Source organism: Carassius carassius, chromosome 38 (genome assembly GCF_963082965.1).
Source record: "Carassius carassius chromosome 38, fCarCar2.1, whole genome shotgun sequence".
In the NCBI taxonomy this organism is placed as follows: domain Eukaryota; kingdom Metazoa; phylum Chordata; class Actinopteri; order Cypriniformes; family Cyprinidae; genus Carassius; species Carassius carassius.
This window is the reverse complement of record NC_081792.1, coordinates 24,095,865-24,114,273: the sequence shown is the minus strand read 5'-3', so window position 1 is coordinate 24,114,273 and position 18,409 is coordinate 24,095,865. Positions and strand designations below refer to the sequence as shown.

Sequence of the window (18,409 nt, the reverse complement as noted above, 5' to 3'; positions counted from 1 at the left end):
TTTCATTAGAATCACAAGTTGTTTTAGTTATTGTTAGTTATTATTAACACAAGTTTAGTTTAGTTCTATATATATATATATATATATATATATATATATATATATATATATATATATATATATATATATATATATATATATATATATATATATATATATATATATATATATATGTGTATATATATGTGTATATGTGTGTATATATATATGTGTATATGTGTGTATATATATATGTGTATATGTATGTATATATATATATGTATGTATATATATGTATATGTATATATATATATATAATGTATGTATGTATATGTGTGTGTATATATATATATGTGTGTATATATATATATGTGTGTGTATGTATATATGTGTGTGTGTGTATATATATATGTGTGTGTATATATATATATATATGTATATATACGTTTGTGTTTGCATATAATTTGTTTGTGTGTTTGTCCATAGGATGAGTTCAAGCGCTGGTTTCGAGCGAAGGTTCGTATAACTCTGGCCCCTGGGAAGGACCCTTATGACAACCTGGCCTCTCAGACCGCCTGCCCTCGGGCCAATGACCACGCCCACAAGCCCTCTGACTCCGCCCCTGGGAAAATCAACCAGAATCCAGAAGACCAGCATGTGCCGGTACCATACACACAAAATCCATCCAATCCCTTCCCATATAGTTCTGCATTTCCACAAAAAAATTAGTATTTGCTAACTATATAGTCAGCCTTCAATGGTGAGTGGGTAAATATCTTTATCTTTCTTTTGTTTTGTTTTTTGGATTACAGAAACGTTATTTTACCCTCCACAGCACTAAATACTTTTGGAACGACACCCTCCAGAACTTTGAAGTATTGAAGTAAGGAAACATATCTGTTTATAGTCCATGAATCTGATGGTTCAGTTCTTCTCTGTGGATACTCTGGTGGGAGGAGCAAACGTCATGATGGTGATAATTAGAGTGAGGCAGCAGATCGGTCACATCCTTAAAACTATTGTCTTTACTGTTCTTCAGAGGCCTGGAAGACCTGAGCATGACCTGCTCATCCATTCACTCAACGCACAGCACCGGGCTCAACAAAAACCAGCAGGAGTACAGGTGAAATCTCTGCTTGAATTTGTCTAAAGTTGGCTTTTTTTTTGGTCAGTGTTTTTGTTGAATATGAATGTTTTATTTTATTTTTGTTTGTTTTTTCTCAATTTTAGGAGGTTTTTTTTTGGACTGAATGAAATAGACGTGAAAGTGCCTTCTCTTTTCAAGCTGCTTATTAAAGAGGTACAAGTGAAATGTGAAGCTGACCCTGGTCAGAGAACAGCGTGACACTCACAGCACTGCCGACTCTGCTGTAGTCAATATGTCTTCTCGGGAACTTGAAATGAAGAACTGAAACTTGTCTCAATCTCTCTTTCTCAGGTCCTCAATCCTTTCTACATCTTCCAGCTCTTCAGTGTTATCCTGTGGTGTACCGATCAATACTATTACTACGCAATGGCCATAGTCATCATGTCAGTCATATCAATAGCTACCTCTCTCTACACTATTAAAAAGGTAAGCAGTAAAACAGCATTCGCAAACATTTAATTTCTATACTGATGTATTATGAGTGGAATGAAATGGTGAGTAATGTAGGACAAAACTTGATTTTTGAATTTTGGGATGATTAGTTTGTAAGAAGTTGATGCAAATATTATTCAAATAAATACCTTTACATATTGGCCTTTATTAACCAATATATAACCAATATTAAAATTCTGTTCTATTTTGTATTCAAGGCAAAATAATTATTACTAGACCATACATTTTGTGTTCTATACTTGTTTTATTAAAAAAATAAATATTTTAGTAAAGACAAACATTCCCCGTTAAGTAGATAAACTATTTTAAATATTATTTAAAGTAGGGATGGGCGTTTTCCTTAAATATCACATTCGAATGTTTGAGCTCACAAAAAACGGATATTCGAATATTCGTTTATTTAAATTAAGTTTAATGAGACAGACGTTATTTTTCAGCAACATTTATGGTTTCCGTCATTTTTGAACAAGCTTACACACAATAAGCTTGAACATTACACGTCGTGTTTTGTAGCTGAAAACATTTAACAATGCGTGCAAACAAACAAAAGTACAAATTAAAAGCAAAAAAAAAAAATGAAAAAAGAAAAAAAAAGTGAAAAAAGAAAAAACGTAAACCAGCCTGCAGCAATTAGAACGTAGCCTTTACACTTAACTTTGAAACTTTTAAACTGTCAGCAAATCTTTTTTGCTTTTTTTTCTATTGTTTTAAATGTTCTTTGTTAAGAAATACGGGCATGTAAACATGATCGGGGGAAAGTGGGCTCCTTAGTCTGTTAACAATAAGGCCGGCTGTGGAGAAAACGTGCTCTGACGGCACAGACGTTGGCGGGACTCACAAATAACGGTGTGCTAAGCGAATAAGTTTTGTGAAGCGCTTTGTGTTTTGTTTCACCACTGAATGGGATCCTCATCTGGTGGAATACATGGCTCCAGCAAGAACTGTTCCCACTCGTCTCGGCTGGACTCTCTGTAATCATCGCTGGAGAACTGGCTCAGCCTTTTCCGACGAGTGGGCATTGCATCCTCTTCATCATTGGTGGCGGCGACTGCATCCGCACCACTCGCATTAAGGAAAATAATGTTCTGATAATGTTCAAAAAAGGTTTTTTTTCTCACTTCTCTCATGTTTTCATCGAGAAACCGGAGATGTTTGTGCCGAGGGTCTAGGGCAGACGCGAGAAGAGGAGTTTTCACTGCATTCTCCAGGATAGCGGTGTTAATTCGTTGCTTGAGAGATGCTGCAACAATGTTCTTGAATTCGGTCACTTTCTGTGATTCTCCACGGGCATATTTGAAGTACTGTAGAAGACCGCAGTTCTTAGGGGCTGTTCACATATCGCGTCTTTTGTGCGCTCAAGTTCGTTATTTCCAATGTAGGCGCCCGGTATGCACGCTCAAAATGGAAGCTACGTGGTCGCGATGCGCATGCGGTGTGACGCGCCCGTTTTTTCCAGGAGCGTCCGCACAGCATCGAGTTAAAAACATCTCAACTTTTCAGAATGCCGCAAGCGCACCGCAGGTCATGTGACAAGAACTAAACATTCAGCTTCATCCTTTCCCGTAACAACGTTTAAAGCTCAGCCAAGATGAAGGAACAGCTGATCGTAGCTGTATATGGATTGCCATTTTGAAATAAATTTAGTAGCAGAGCTACTGAAAGCTATTTTTGTGCTGCAAATCCATTTATCCTTTGCTGAAATTTCCGCGTCTTCATGGAGAGAGCGCGTCATTGTTGCTTAGCAGGCCCCTTTCAAAGCGGCGCCCCTAGCGTTTTCCACGCGTTTTTAGGCGCGATATGTGAACGGCCCCTTATTCATTCATTAATTATTTTTTGCTTGCATGCATCTTCAAATATGCCGTGGAGAATCACAGAGAGTGACCAAATTAGGTTTTATTGTGAACTTTATTTTATTTTTATTATTTTTTGCGAAATTCGAATATCATTTTTATTTATCGAATAATTAGAGCAGAACGAATATTCGAATGTTCGACTATCCGTGCACACCCCTAATTTAAAGCTGAAGTAGGTAACTTTTGTAAAAATGTATTTGTGAAACCTGTCATTATGTCCTGACAGTAGAATAGCAGACAGATAATCTGTGAAAAAATCAAGCTCCTCTGGCTCCTCCCAGTGGTCCTTTTGCCATTTGCAGAAATTCACCGCTCCCGGTAAGAAACAACCAATCAGAGCTGCGGTCCGTAACTTTTTTTTGTGTTCAAGATTTACAAAATATATATAATAAGCGAGTACACCATGAATCCATTTTCCAAACCGTGTTTTAAGCCTGTCCTGAATCACTAGGGTACATCTATAATAAGTGTTTATATTCTGACTATTTTACATTGCTTCGGGGGTACCGCGGCGGAGTAACCCGGTACCTTTGTGATTCTTCATAGACATAAACTGAGAGAAGTAGCTCCGGCTACAATGTTCTTGCGCAAGATGCAAGCAGTTCTGTTTATTAACCGCTAGAGCGTCAAAAGTTACGGACTGCAGTTTTAATTATTTAAATATTATTTTATTAATAACAAAATATCCTCTATATAGAAGTAAATACATTTGAAGTTTTGGCCTTTATTATTCTTTACTATTTTGTGTAATATACCATATATTTATTAGATACTTTACATGCTATATGTATCGTATGCTATATACTTTTTAAATTTAATTTGATTAAATATCTAAATATTACTTTAATAACGAGACAGGGAGAATACTAAATGAATGAATAAACTAAAATATAATTATCACAATAATTCAAAAAATAAATATCACAATTAATAATACCAACAAGAATTTATTAAAGGAGCTATGTGGAGGTTTTTACTTAAAAAAAATCTTTAAGATAGAGTTTTCATTTGTACATGTATGAGCCAACCATGATGTAAAAAAAAGAATGACACCTCGACTGTCCACCACGGTTGCCTCTATCAGTCTGGGGGCTCAATTGTGTATGGAGGAGTCGGGCCCGATATGGCGCGAAAATTCACAAAATGTGACGTCATGCGCGTTCTCGTCTACTTGGGCTTACAACCGTACGGCACGCCAGCCATTATAGTAAGCAGCGGCAATAGTGTTTTCAAATGGAATCTGCGGATGGAAAGAAGCGACCAGCCTCCAGCACAATTCAGACACCCATGGACACTTTTTGTAAGTAAAAAAAAAAAAAAAAAAAGAGCGTGCGCACTGAGAACGAGCATGAGACTGGCTGCAGTTCCTCTAACGGCCACTGGTGTCAGTAACGGTTAGAAATTTCAGAACCTATGCAATGCTCCTTTAAAGACTAAAGTCTATAAATAAATAATTTGTCATTTTCAAAGCAAAATATTTTTCATTTAAATGGAATTTTCTTGTTTTAGAATAACAAACACTGAGTCATACATCATAAAAAGACTATAACATTGTAACACTTGCATAACCATTTTGATTCCATGTCGCTTATGCTAATAAACCAGTATAAAGTTAAATATTTTAGAGTTGTCAAGCATAGGTGTTACTCATGGGGCATATCCAAGGTTAGAGTTGATGCTAATTGTCTGATTGTGTAAGGGAGGTCTGTTATCAGTCTGTATTTTTATATGCCTATTACATTATCTGTTCTGCTTGGTCAGGAGAATGTTTGTTTGTGCTTCAGATCAACTTTTTTTTTTTTTTTTTTTACAGCAATATGTAATGCTACATGACATGGTGGCAGCACACAGTACTGTTCGAGTTACAGTCTGCAGGGGAGAAAATGGTACGGCTCAGATGTACTGAAAAAGCATGTTCCTCACTCTAAGTATATTTGTGATAACGGGCACTGGATTACCTGCATCAGGGAGCCTGGCGCAGTGGCCAAAGTCACAATGACTCAGCACTATGCCTCCTGTGCAAGGAAGCGTGGGTAATAATTGATTCGCTGTGACAGACGGGTTTTATATCACCTCTCTCTCTCTCTCTCTCTCTCTCTCTCTCTCTTTCTTTCTTTCTCTTTGGTTTTTGCTGTACAGAAACAGAGGAAGCCCTGTCCACAGACTTGGTCCCCGGTGATGTCATAGTCATCCCCAGCAATGGGACCATCATGCCCTGTGATGCAGTGCTCGTCTGTGGAACCTGCATTGTTAATGAGAGCATGCTCACAGGTGATTGGTTGCTTCCAAATGCAGTGTCATAATAGTTGATTAGAGCGGGGCGATTTGGAGAAAAACACATATTCCTTTGAACTTATGCTTGTTCAAAAACAGTCCAAATATATGAAACCTATATATTTATGTTTCTAAACGACATAAATATTACTTGCTTAAGCTTACACTTTTAGATGAAAAAAGTGATTCCTTTTTCATGCTGCAATGGTTTGTCAATAGGCGTATGTAGTGGGAAGTCGTGGCCTAATGGTTAGAGAGTCGGACTGCCAATCGAAAGGTTGTGAGTTCGAGTCCCGGGCCGGCAGGAATTGTGGGTGGGGGGAGTGCATGTACAGTTCTCTCTCCACCTTCAATACCACGACTTAGGTGCCCTTGAGCAAGGCATTGAACCCCCAACTGCTCCCCGGGCGCCGCAGCATAAATGGCTGCCCACTGCTCCGGGTATGTGCTCACAGTTGTGTGTGTGTTCACTGCTCTGTGTGTGTGCATTTCGGATGGGTTAAATGCAGAGCACAAATTCTGAGTATGGGTCACCATACTTGGCTGAATGTCACTTCACTTTCACTTTCACTTTTATGTATTCATCAACAAAATTCACTCTTAAAAGTGTGTGAGATATGGAGGGAAAAAAAAAGTTTTTTTTTTTTTTTTTAACTAATGTAACTTTACCTTTTGTAAGATTATCTATGTATTTTTTTATTATTATTATTATATTTATAAATGTATTAATGTCAAGTAAGAATGTGTTTACTTCAGCTTTCTTATCTGAAAATAGTATTTATTTTATGTCTTAGGGCGTTATTGCCAAAATATCTTTTTTTTTATAAAAAATGTATGTATTTATTTAATTCATTAATTAACTTTACATTATGCCCAGTGTTGTCCAATGAGACAATGTTTATATTAAAGGCAATGAAAACAAATAAATTGAAAGTAACCATGGCTATGCTATATGTTATGTGCACAAAAGGGGCTAAAGTCACATTACTTTCTTACATTGTAACATTACAATCTAAAAACAAAAACAATGCTTTTTTTTTTTAAAGCATAAGTTAAATTCACTAAACTAAAAATGTAAAGAAATAAAAACAAAAGCACAGATTAGTTGCATTACCCCAACAATTACTGCTATCATAAAATACACTTAAAGTTCTTTTTTTACACTTAAAAGTTTTTTTTTAAAGCCCTTAATATAAGCTTGTCTCTGTTTAGGACAAATCGGATTATGCATAATCAACGCAGCAACTCCTCCGCTCCTATCAAACTGCTTTATATCGATATAGGTGGTATTAAATCATACCATACTGTTTGTAAAAAAAAAATAATAATAATAATAATTTATATATCGTACAAACTCTATATACCGCCCAGCCCTATCATGTGCTAAAGAATGAGCATCATGCTAATTATTTTAGGTTGATGTTACTGATTTCATGTTTATTTTTCTGATTATTAATGGTTAGTATTTTCTTTTTTCTATTATTTATTTTGCTTGAGCATATTGTTTATTATTAATAAAGATATATGTCTCATTAAGGTGAAAATGTTTCTGTTCTCTTCTCTCATTTCCTGCGTTCAGGTGAGAGTGTTCCAGTCACAAAGACTGACCTTCCGTACCCTCAGCAGGACAAGAAGGGTGAGGATGGGGACGCGATCTACAGCACGGAGGAACACAAGAGACATACGCTGTTCTGTGGCACAAACGTCATACAGACTCGCTACTACACTGGAGAAATGGTCAAAGCCGTGGTAGTCCGAACAGGTTAGAAGCCAGAACTACTTTTTAAAGCAACATTTCTCCTACTTTGTGTGCCATTTTAGACGTTTTTGGTCACTGAAGTTGTATTGCAGTGTACTGTGGGATTCATGTAATGAATGGCTGATGCTTTAAGATGCTTCCTTCATAGGCAGCTGACTAGGCTTTGTAACAGAGCTTGAATGTAAATTCTTACAGTGCCATTGTTTCACTACTTTTCCAGGTTTCAGCACCGCTAAAGGGCAGCTCATCCGCTCTATCCTGTACCCCAAACCCACAGACTTCAAGCTGTACCGGGATGCCTACCTGTTCCTGCTGTGCCTGGTGGCCGTTGCCAGCGTTGTCTTTATCTATTCTTTGGTCATGAAAATCATAAATCAGGTTTGTCTCTATCTTTACTGTTTTAAAAGGAACAGCAGCATTTTTGTGACGTTGCTCCCGCTTAGAATGTAGGTTAATTAACAATTTGTGTATATAGGATGTAGATTTGAGCAGATTCTCAAATGTAAATTCTAGGAAAATATGACCTGTTCAATGAATCAATCAAGCAATTACAGTGATATGATGTGTATCCCACAGGAACCAGTAAAGGAAATCATAATCAAGTCTCTGGACATCATTACTATCACGGTGCCCCCTGCACTGCCGGCAGCAATGACAGCGGGCATCGTATATGCTCAGCGGCGTCTCAGGAAGGTCGGGATATTCTCCATCAGCCCACAAAGAATCAACATCTGTGGACAGCTGAACCTGGTGTGCTTCGACAAGGTAAATACAGGAACCTGAAGTCACAAATGATCATTTAATCTGGTTATTTTTCATAAATCTAGGGTGAATTCAGGGAAATTTTGACATTTTAGCACCTCATTGTCAAATATATTATGATAAAGTATTATATGAATTTTTAGGTAATGCATATTTTAATTATTTTATGTATTCTTTATATTATTTAAGATTATTATTATAACATCACTATTATTGTTAATAATATTAATAACATTTATTATTTATAATTAACATTTTATTACTACTACTACTACTACTACTAATATTAATTATATTAATATTGTACTAATAATATTAATATAATACAATTTGGTTTTATATAATAATTTTTGAAAAATGAATTATTATTCTGCATTATTTCAGACAGGCACTCTGACAGAAGATGGCTTGGATATGTGGGGAATTCAACGAGTAGAAGATGGCAGGTATGATCATATTCATATGAAATAGAAAACCAAGAACATTCTGTTTTTTTAGTGAATTTGCACTGCATTGCATTTCTTGCATTTCTGACCAAGGAATCTCGCTTCTCTAGATTCCACCATTCAGAAGAAAAAGCCGACGATAAGAGCTTGGTTACTACCAAGTTTGTGTCGTGCATGGCCACTTGTCACTCCCTCACCAAGATTGAGGGTCAGCTCTCTGGAGATCCACTAGACCTCAAGATGTTTGAGGCCACAGGCTGGGTCAGCGTCTCAGTTTTGAAGAATCTCATTCAGGCTGTACTTGTTTTTATTTATTTTGGTGTTGCTGTCTATCTGGGCTCTTCAGATACTGGTGGAAGCTACAGAAGAGGAGACGGCTCACCATGACCGCATTGAACTCACTTATGTAAAACCGCCCAATCAGCTTCTGCCGCCATCTGTACTATCACCAGAACAGGACATGGTGAGCATTTCTCTGCTTATTATAATCTAAATTATTTGTGTTTTAAACATTGTTCTAATGTCTTATGGTTTCTTTCCAGGAACTGTCTGAACTCTATGAGCTCTCGGTATGTACAATGACTATTTTATGTTTTTATGAATTTCATTATAGACATAAATGGGTGTTTACGCACTGTCCATTGTTTTTCGTGCTGCAGGCATCATATATGATCGGTATTGTGCGGCAGTTCTCCTTCTCCTCGGCTCTGCAGAGAATGAGCGTGGTGGTCCGACTGATTGGAGAGAGACGTATGGACGCTTATCTGAAAGGGGCTCCAGAGGTTGTGGCAAGCCTCTGTAAGAAAGAAACAGGTCAGTGAAAGATCAGTCTGTTATAAATACCAAATCTTTTTTTCGTTTGTTTGAAGTTGGGGTTTTCTCTCACAATGCGCCACAGTACCAGCTGATTTCGCCGAGGTCCTGGAGGACTACACCAAACAGGGCTTCCGGGTCATTGCACTGGCACACAGACGGCTGGAATCCAAACTTACATTTCACAAAGTGCAGAACATTAACCGGTAAAGTTTATACTTTTAAACTTTTATCATGTTGTGCTCTGGTTTAATGTCATGCTATATTTGGTTTCTCTTCCTCTACAGGGATCAGATTGAGAAAAATATGGATTTTCTGGGTTTGATCATCATGCAGAACAAGCTAAAAACGGAAACTCCAGGTGTGCTGGAAGATCTACGACATGCCAACATACGAACCGTTATGGTCACAGGTACAGAAAACCTGAGAGTTTAATACAGTTCCTGAAGTTTCTTTTTAAACGGTCAATTTTAATTTTAGAACATGGCTATTCATGTACTTTGAGTTTATGCTACCGTTCAAAAGTCTTTCGTGCACATCAAGACTGCGTTTATTTGATTAAAAAAAAGTCAATACAGCGATATTGTGAAATAATATTAAAGTTTAAAGAACTTTCCAATTTGAATACGTTTTAAAACGTAGTTTTCTGTGATGGCAAGGTGTGATTACTTCACATGATCCTTCAGAAATCATTCTAATATGCTGATTTGGCTGTGTGATTTTATTTATTTGATGAATGTCACTGTCACTTTTAATCGATTTAAGGTCTCCTTGCTAAATAGTTTACATTTCTTTAAAAAACAAATTATGAATTCTTACTGACCCACGACTTTTGCTGCCTATAGTTCTGTAGGTTTTCCTACCCAACAATCATGGTTCAGTTATTAGGATTTCTTTACCTGGTTAGTTTATCAGGAGTTGAATATGCCCATGTTGTTTAAAGACGGAAGGTTTAGGGTGACCAGCCGCAGGCAGACGGGCGTCTGGGAGCTTTGAAGCTTAATTCATTAGGTATTCCTGGAATCTCATCTAATAAGGTTCTCAACTCTCCAGCCAAGTGTTCCAAAGTTCAGACGAGGCTAAATGCACCATTGTGAACTTAAGCAGATTGAGTTTGTACATGACCCACTCTTACAATCGCAGGGAATGCTGGGTCATTGCCAGATAGGGGGTAGTCGTGGCCTAATGGGTAAAGAGTCAGACTTGTAACATGGAGGTCGCGGGTTCGAGTCTCAGGTCTGGCAGGAATGTTCGGAGGGGGGTGTGAATAACCAGTGCTCTCTTTCGCCTTCAATACCATGAGTGAGGTGAGACCCTTGCCCACTGCTCCGGATGTGCGTGCACTTGGATGGGTTACATGCAGAGCACAAATTCTGTGCCCTGAAAAAAGAAAAAAAAAATCTTTATAAAAGTCCAGATGTCTCTTAAAAATGACTGTATCAATGTATGTGTTTTTGTTAGGGTTATTATTATTGTTTTATTCCTCTTTTCCTCTCTCTCTGTCTCTTGTGTAGGTGACAACATGCTGACGGCCATCTCTGTGGCACGAGACTGCGGCATGATTCAGCCGCAAGACCGAGTCATTATTGCAGACGCTCTGCCCCCTAAAGACGGCCAGGCTGCCAAGATCAACTGGCACTATGCCGACAAACCCAGCAAACCATTGAACAAGCCCACCAAACTAGAGGTCAGTGTGCCATCTACTGGCCAGACCCCATCACTGTGGTTTTGTGGAAATGAATGTTCTAGGGTCATATGATTTTGAGATGCATACATGTTCAAATATCTTAAGCAAAATGACTGTTACAGTAGGACACTTACAATGGAAGTACACAAGGACATACAATATGCATTCATTTATGTTATTATTCAGCACCATAAATGTTAGCGATAAAGGAAAAAGCCGCCTTCAGCATATCTGTACTTGTGTTCTCTGATTGCAGGAGATGGAGATTATTCTGGAAGATGGGCATTCTGTGGATGAGATGAGAGTTCTGGAGCAGTATCACTTTGCCATGAGCGGCAAATCGTTTTCTGTAATTATTGAGCATTTCCAGGACTTGCTACAGAAGGTAGGCAATGTTTTGTACTATGTTTGTACGTACATGGGTTAGATTATGTGCGGTGTTTATGGTGTTTTTATGGTTGTTGGTGTAGCTGGTGCTTCATGGAACAGTATTTGCAAGGATGGCGCCTGACCAGAAGACTCAGCTTGTTGAGACATTAGAAAGTGTAGAGTGAGTATCGAACACACTAGTTTACTAATTAGTTATGCGTCCCTTTTGCAAACTACCACTCACATTTTCATAAGAAAAAGTAAAAACCTTGCTAACCTTATTTTTCCCTCTCTTCGGCAGCTATTTTGTAGGAATGTGTGGAGATGGAGCGAATGACTGTGGGGTGAGAGCGTTTGAAATCTGTTATGTGTGTCTTTTATGCTTGTATGTTGTGAAAGTGTCTTGTGTAGCTGATGATGTCTGTCTGTTTCGTCCTCAGGCACTGAAGAGAGCTCATGCTGGGATTTCCCTGTCAGAGCTGGAGGCTTCAGTGGCTTCTCCCTTCACCTCCACAACTCCCAGCATCACCTGCGTGCCCAACCTGATCAGGTGTCCTGTTTAAATCATATCAAAGGACATCAAAATGTTCAGAATCTTTTAAACAGAATGCACTGCATTATGAAACATGCAGTAGCTCAAAGCATCTTGGGTGCAAAAAAGCATTTCTTGAAATTACATAAATTTGATTTGTGACATCAGAAACCCCAAAACATGTCACGTGCCTCGATTAAATGTTAACAGTGCCTTTGGCTAAGGCTGCATGATTAATAAATTCAAAATAAATGCTGCTCCACATTGATTTTTCTATAAAAAAGTTTTTTTTTTTTATCAAAACTTAGTATAAAATATTAGTGTTGTAGTTTTAGTTTACTGTACAGTTATTTTTCTTTAATACTTGATTTAATATAACAGTAGTAATAGTTTTTATGTTGTGTAATATAAATAAAAAAGACTAATGATTTTGTTATATAGTCATATTGATATATTTAAGAATTTTTCAAAATACAACTATTAAAAAATAAGTATTTAAATATTTTTACTATTTTTCCAAATGTTTTCCCATTTAGCCCATCCACTGACCATAAAGTTATAAGAATGAAGCAGGATAGGCATAGCAAACGCAGCCTTTTTAATTCTAAGTTCCAGAGGAAAAACAAGTCATCATGCAAATAAATTTTGATTGTTTTGGGGCTGATAAACTTAATAATTCAAAGATTCAAAGAACTTTATTAATCCCAGAGGGAAATTGCTTTTTATGTTGCAATGGCTCTCAAAAAGAAGGAAAGAAAAAAAAAAAAAAAATATATATATATATATATATACCCATCAATAAATTAAAAAAGAATAAGACATACAAATAATAATATAAGACTATACCAATAAAAATGGTAGTTTAGATCAAATGTAAAATTGATTAGGTGCAATGGCATGACAGATGTTGTGTATAATTAGTCCAGTCTGATGATAATAATTAAGTACAGTAGTTATTTTATATACATATATTGCACACTTATCTAGTATTCATAAATAAACAATAATGTGAGTAATCAGAGTTTTTGTCTTAAGGAAGCACATTGAGAGACAGGACATTTTGTTGACCGCTCAGTTTCTTAGGATGCTGTGTTAGTGTAAATGATGCTGATGCGCCTCAAATCGAGCGTTTTGAAAAGAAATCATTTACAGTTCATGAGGGTGCTTGTTTTGGCCTTCGACATTGTAGACAGTGTTTCCCAATCACAAATGTCCTTTTGCACAAAACGACCTGTTTGCTAAGAGTCTCACATGTGTTGTTTCTCCACAGGGAGGGAAGAGCAGCTCTCATCACCTCCTTCTGTGTGTTTAAGTTCATGGCCCTCTACAGTATTATTCAGTGCCTCAGTGTTGCCCTTCTCTACTCTGTAAGTTCCCTTGTCATTTACTGAACTACTTACTATAGTTCTCTATCAAGTTGGTCTCTCAACATTAAGTAGCTCACACTATGGTGATTTTCCCCTCCTTCCTTGAATACTGATTGCATCGTCCAATAACGATTTGCTACTAATCACAGAACCAGCTTTACTGACGAGACACGCATGTCAATCACATGCGATTAATTGTGCTGACCTACAGTATATAGTGGGTGGCTTGCCCCTAGCTCAAGCGCGATTCAATCAGGCTTCAGTAGAAGTGGGATAACCCCATAGCATGAGCTACACAATGTCTCCTTCCCTGCTTTCAGGAAACTGAGGCTAGATATGTAAATGGAGACATTATTATACATCTTTTCATTAATCCATTAATAATGCATTTCAGATTCGCAGTAACCTGGGTGACTTTCAGTTTCTCTTCATTGACATAGCCATCATTCTTCTAATTGTCTTCACCAGTGAGTATGATCTTCTTTTTCAGCTCAGATTGATCTCAGTGGTGATGGCAAATGTTTTCTTTAGAATAATGTGCACTAGATCATGCACAAGATTTGGGACATAAAGTAAAAGTTTCATGTTAATAAGCATTAAGATTTAACATTAAGGGTTTTAGCTCATGAAAACGGAGGTACATTATTGATTTGTAATAAATTATTATTTCGTATAATTTCTCTGATTTGCTTTCCCACTCGCTCCTAGTGAGTTTGAACTCTGCATGGAAGGAGCTTGTCGCCCAAAGACCTCCCTCTGGTCTCGTCTCAGGTCCTCTCCTCTTCTCAGTTCTGACCCAGATTATCATTTGCCTGGGTTTCCAGATCATGGCCTTCCTCTTGATTCAAGAATTGGACTGGTACTCCAAGCCAGAGTGAGTACAGTGCACTGCTCTCTGCAGGTCATTAGTGCTAATGCAACACTTAAACAGTGTTCATATTGTTTTCAAACCATAATTGCATTTAGAAATTAATTTATAATCTTCAGCTCTGGTCATTTTTGAAATGTATTTTCTTGTTTTATAATTCACAGTTTCTACAACTGCTCTGTTCCCCATCACGTGGATGACTTCACTAACTCCACTGAAGGACAGACTAAAAAAAGAATCAGTAGTGATGTGAATACCACGATCTTCTTCATCTCCTCTTTTCAGTACCTCATTGTTGCCGTTGTTTTCTCCAAAGGAAAACCTTTCCGCCAGCCCACCTACAAGAATTGTAAGGATGAACCTTTTTCAACTTGATGCATTCGCAGTGCAGTGACGACAAACTCATCCCTCACACTTTTCTATATTCTCTTTCACTCAATTTACATTCTCAATTTTCCATAAAATTTTATATAGATATAATGCTTGCTATCTCTCTCTGCTAATAATTTTATGTTAATATTTACATCCTGATATTTTTATGCAGTCAATTTAGGGATATGTTTGCTTATTGAAACTAAACTGATAGGTCTTTGTCTGACATTGTCTTTGAAAACAGGGGGAATGCAAATTTAATTTTCAGTTACTCTTCATTGATTGTGTTTCTGGTTGTCTGTTTAATTTAATTATTTTTATTTTTTTTCTCTTTCAGGGCCATTTGTCCTCTCTGCTTTAATTATCATAGTTTTCCTGTTTTTCATCATGTTTTTCCCGATTGCTGAAATCAATACATTTTTACAGGTATGTTTGATTATTTTAATATATGGCCTGTGGTTTGAGTAATTATCACACATGCCCTTATAAAAACCTAGTCATACGCTACCGTTCAAGAGGTTTTAAAAAATGTTTTAGGATTTTAACGTTTTTGAAAGAATTCTGTTATGCTCACTAATGCTGCATGTGTAATATGTTCATTACATTGTCTTCATTCTCCTCAGCTCGTATGTGTTCCTTTGAGCTGGCGTGTGTCTATGGTGCTCATCTTGCTGGCCAACACCTTAGTTTCTGTCTTTATCGAGGTAAGTAGTGACGTCAGACTATAACATCAATACATTACTCATGGATATTCACATATGATAATAAACTGCATTTCAGTATGGTATTTTTGGTTAAATTTAAGGTTGGGAAGTAAATTCTGTAATTGTATTTCTACACTAGCTCATATATATTTGGCAAAGTTAAGAGCTATAGTATGGATGATGCTTTTTCTTATAGGATGTAACCGTCAGATGTAGTGGACCCTTGGGTCATAACACAATGCTCTTGCTATAACCCAATTAAAACCCTCAAGTGTATTTGATGGGGATATACACTCCTACAGAAATACACAAAAATAGGGTTGGGAGTCAAAAGCTGATACATATATATAGATCGATTTTATACTGTATGTTCACAACTTGAATCTAATGATTTTTTAGAAAAGATTTTTCTATAAATTCATCAGCCTAAAAAGACTATTATTTGATTTAATTATTGAATTGACGTCTGAAGATTTTTTTTTGTAATAAAGTTTCACTTTTTGATCGTTTTAATTATTTGCATTATATATATATATATAGCTAGATAGATAGATAGATAGATAGATACATATAAATACACAAAATATAGTATAACAATATTAATATCAGTAAATAAAAGAATAGTTTATGAAATGATTTTTTAGAAAAGATTTTTCTATAAATTCATCAGCCTAAAAAGACTATTATTTGATTTAATTATTGAATTGACGTCTGAACATTAGATTTTTTTTGTAATAAAGTTTCACTTTTTGATCGTTTTAATTATTTGCATTATATATATATATATAGCTAGATAGATAGATAGATAGATAGATAGATAGATACATATAAATACACAAAATATAGTATAACAATATTAATATCAGTAAATAAAAGAATAGTTTATGAAATTCAGGAGCCGGAATTCCTATCCCTATACAGAAGTAAATTCCACTCTGCTGAGGCTGATTCCCAGGATAAGGAAACAGCATTCATATTTTGCCCTGTACAGCATGTGATTCCATCAGCAGCTCCTTCTGCCTCTGAATCCCAAAGAAAGGGTCAAATGATTCTTGTCCTCTCTGTGTGAAAGCTTCCTGATTAAGAAATCATCGTAGCGGCTGTTTGCGTCGCCTTTTAGATGTCCCCTTTCAGCCGTTCTCTCTCACCTATCAATCAGTAGAACTCTAGACCACAGCAGCCAATCAGTGGGACCCGATCCTGTGATCTCGCTGTTTGTTCATTGCCAATGACCTGATGAATTTTAGTGCAGAATAACATAATCTCTCGCCTCCTCTGTTTTGCTTTAACACACAATCCAAAAGAATCACTGCCATTTCAAGAAATGTATTTAGTTTTGATCTTTGACAAGGAATAAGCCGAAACAAATGATGACCATAAATCTTTTGCTAGCCATGTGATCTGTAGCTCTCTTCATTCTTTCCGCCCTACTGCGATTATTCTATAGACCGTCGTGCTTGACGTCATCTTATGGAAGCATGTGTTCAGCAGAGACAAGCAGGGAAGCTATGGCATCTCCCCTGCAGGCCCGCCACCACAGGTTGGGAAAAATTTGACACTTCCGTTCACCGTTACCTTTTCGCTTCCTGGTGTCCATTTTCACTCTTTCCCCATTCACTTTCTGCCGCCTCTTCTCTCTCCCTCTCACCCAGCACTCTTGTAACATTTGGCCTTGCATGCGCCAACATGATTTTTCTGAACGCTCTCTTGTGCCCCTTGTTGGGACTCTTGTTTTGTTATGCTCCGGGGGCTCACGATTACCCCACTTCCCCACATTTTCCTCTAATGCTCATTATGTAGTGGCAACTACTGCATACGTGTGTAAGCTATGCATCTGTTTACACTGGGTGTTCGCAATGACGATGCAGGTGTGTGCCAAACAGAGCAATGTTTAACGTCTAACACAGTGAATTACAAAACTTGCACTAAAGTTCTGATACCTTGTGTTTTGTGTTGATTTATTAGTGGTTTTGTCACTGTCTGCACTTTTAAAAGTGAATTTTTTTTTTTATATCTCAAAGCCGTGTCCTACCCCATATACTTGTGTTGCAAGCGCAATTACTTTATACACAACCTTTGCTTGTTTTTAAAAACTCAAGACAAGTCAAAATTATTTTGTGGCAACAGAAAGCATGCTATGGATTTGAACCTGGAACATTCTTTTTAATGCCATTTGAGCTTAAAAAGTAGCTAAAGCAAGCGTCTAAGTTTCATTGAAATTTGGTATTAATTGGAAAAAGCACAGTCAATATCCTTGCATGTGCTCAGAGGCATGAAATACTGTAAAGACAAACCAAATCTGTTTCTGCAGATTAATATATATGATTTTATTTTGTTATAGTTTAACATTTCCATTGCAGGTTTGAATTCTGTCCTTTTGAAGGAAATTATAAAAACAGACGACTTGTTATCTTTTCTCTCCACTTCCCCCTGTGTTCCCCCCTGGCCGGTGTGTGTGTGTGTCTATAGGGAGGAATAGACCAGTTTGGAACTAAATGCCTCTCCTGGCTCTGCTGCCGGCAGAAAAAAGTGCCCAAGGCTCGGTACATGCACCTTGCCCAAGAGCTGAGCGTGGATCCCGACTGGCCTCCCAAACCTAAAAGCACTACTGAAGCCAAACCTGCCCCTCATTTGGACGACTGCTCCTACCACATTGAAGCCATTTCCTAGCATTTCCACCAACACACTCTGTTTTGCACGGTCAAAACACCAGGAATTCCTTTAAACAAATGAAAAAGTATTTTTGTTGTCTCTTGTTTGACTTTTTGTTTTTCCTGCTGCTCAAGTGTTTTTTTTTTTTTTTATATGGGTGGGCTGGGAACTGTGGAAGCCCCACCCACATGGGCATGTGGTCCATCACCAATATTCCCTCAAGACACCATATAGACCGCGAATGATTGAACTCATTAACCAAATGTGGCTCTTTAGATTATCTTCTTGATTTTATGGACCTGTGGCTCTTTATCACGAAGGTTCTGGATATCAAGCGTTATTCTGTTAATGTAGTATTGAATCATCTCTACA

The 18,409-nt window shown here is 37.2% G+C and overlaps 1 protein-coding gene across 4 annotated transcripts in view; it reads left to right on the top strand.

Annotated features, from left to right (window-relative positions):
* LOC132119599 (polyamine-transporting ATPase 13A3-like) overlaps positions 1-18,120 on the top strand; it is a 40,916-nt gene extending 22,796 nt beyond the window's left edge. For 3 of the 4 annotated variants that reach the window (XM_059529706.1, XM_059529704.1, XM_059529705.1), the window contains exons 5-34: positions 466-642; positions 792-862; positions 1,019-1,102; positions 1,210-1,279; positions 1,418-1,552; positions 5,246-5,318; positions 5,572-5,703; positions 7,286-7,468; positions 7,686-7,843; positions 8,042-8,230; positions 8,612-8,673; positions 8,784-8,934; positions 9,020-9,136; positions 9,216-9,242; positions 9,333-9,486; positions 9,572-9,692; positions 9,774-9,898; positions 11,001-11,173; positions 11,430-11,558; positions 11,644-11,723; positions 11,844-11,886; positions 11,983-12,092; positions 13,345-13,441; positions 13,836-13,908; positions 14,150-14,315; positions 14,474-14,658; positions 15,019-15,107; positions 15,305-15,385; positions 16,833-16,925; positions 17,855-18,120. In XM_059529706.1, the coding sequence (XP_059385689.1) occupies positions 466-642; positions 792-862; positions 1,019-1,102; positions 1,210-1,279; positions 1,418-1,552; positions 5,246-5,318; positions 5,572-5,703; positions 7,286-7,468; positions 7,686-7,843; positions 8,042-8,230; positions 8,612-8,673; positions 8,784-8,934; positions 9,020-9,136; positions 9,216-9,242; positions 9,333-9,486; positions 9,572-9,692; positions 9,774-9,898; positions 11,001-11,173; positions 11,430-11,558; positions 11,644-11,723; positions 11,844-11,886; positions 11,983-12,092; positions 13,345-13,441; positions 13,836-13,908; positions 14,150-14,315; positions 14,474-14,658; positions 15,019-15,107; positions 15,305-15,385; positions 16,833-16,925; positions 17,855-18,055 (3,549 nt within the window). In that variant the 3' untranslated portion in view covers positions 18,056-18,120. The remainder of the gene's footprint in view (positions 1-465; positions 643-791; positions 863-1,018; positions 1,103-1,209; positions 1,280-1,417; positions 1,553-5,245; positions 5,319-5,571; positions 5,704-7,285; positions 7,469-7,685; positions 7,844-8,041; positions 8,231-8,611; positions 8,674-8,783; positions 8,935-9,019; positions 9,137-9,215; positions 9,243-9,332; positions 9,487-9,571; positions 9,693-9,773; positions 9,899-11,000; positions 11,174-11,429; positions 11,559-11,643; positions 11,724-11,843; positions 11,887-11,982; positions 12,093-13,344; positions 13,442-13,835; positions 13,909-14,149; positions 14,316-14,473; positions 14,659-15,018; positions 15,108-15,304; positions 15,386-16,832; positions 16,926-17,854) is intronic. The other variant, XM_059529707.1, reaches the window with a different exon arrangement.
* Positions 18,121-18,409: the final 289 nt, after the last annotated feature.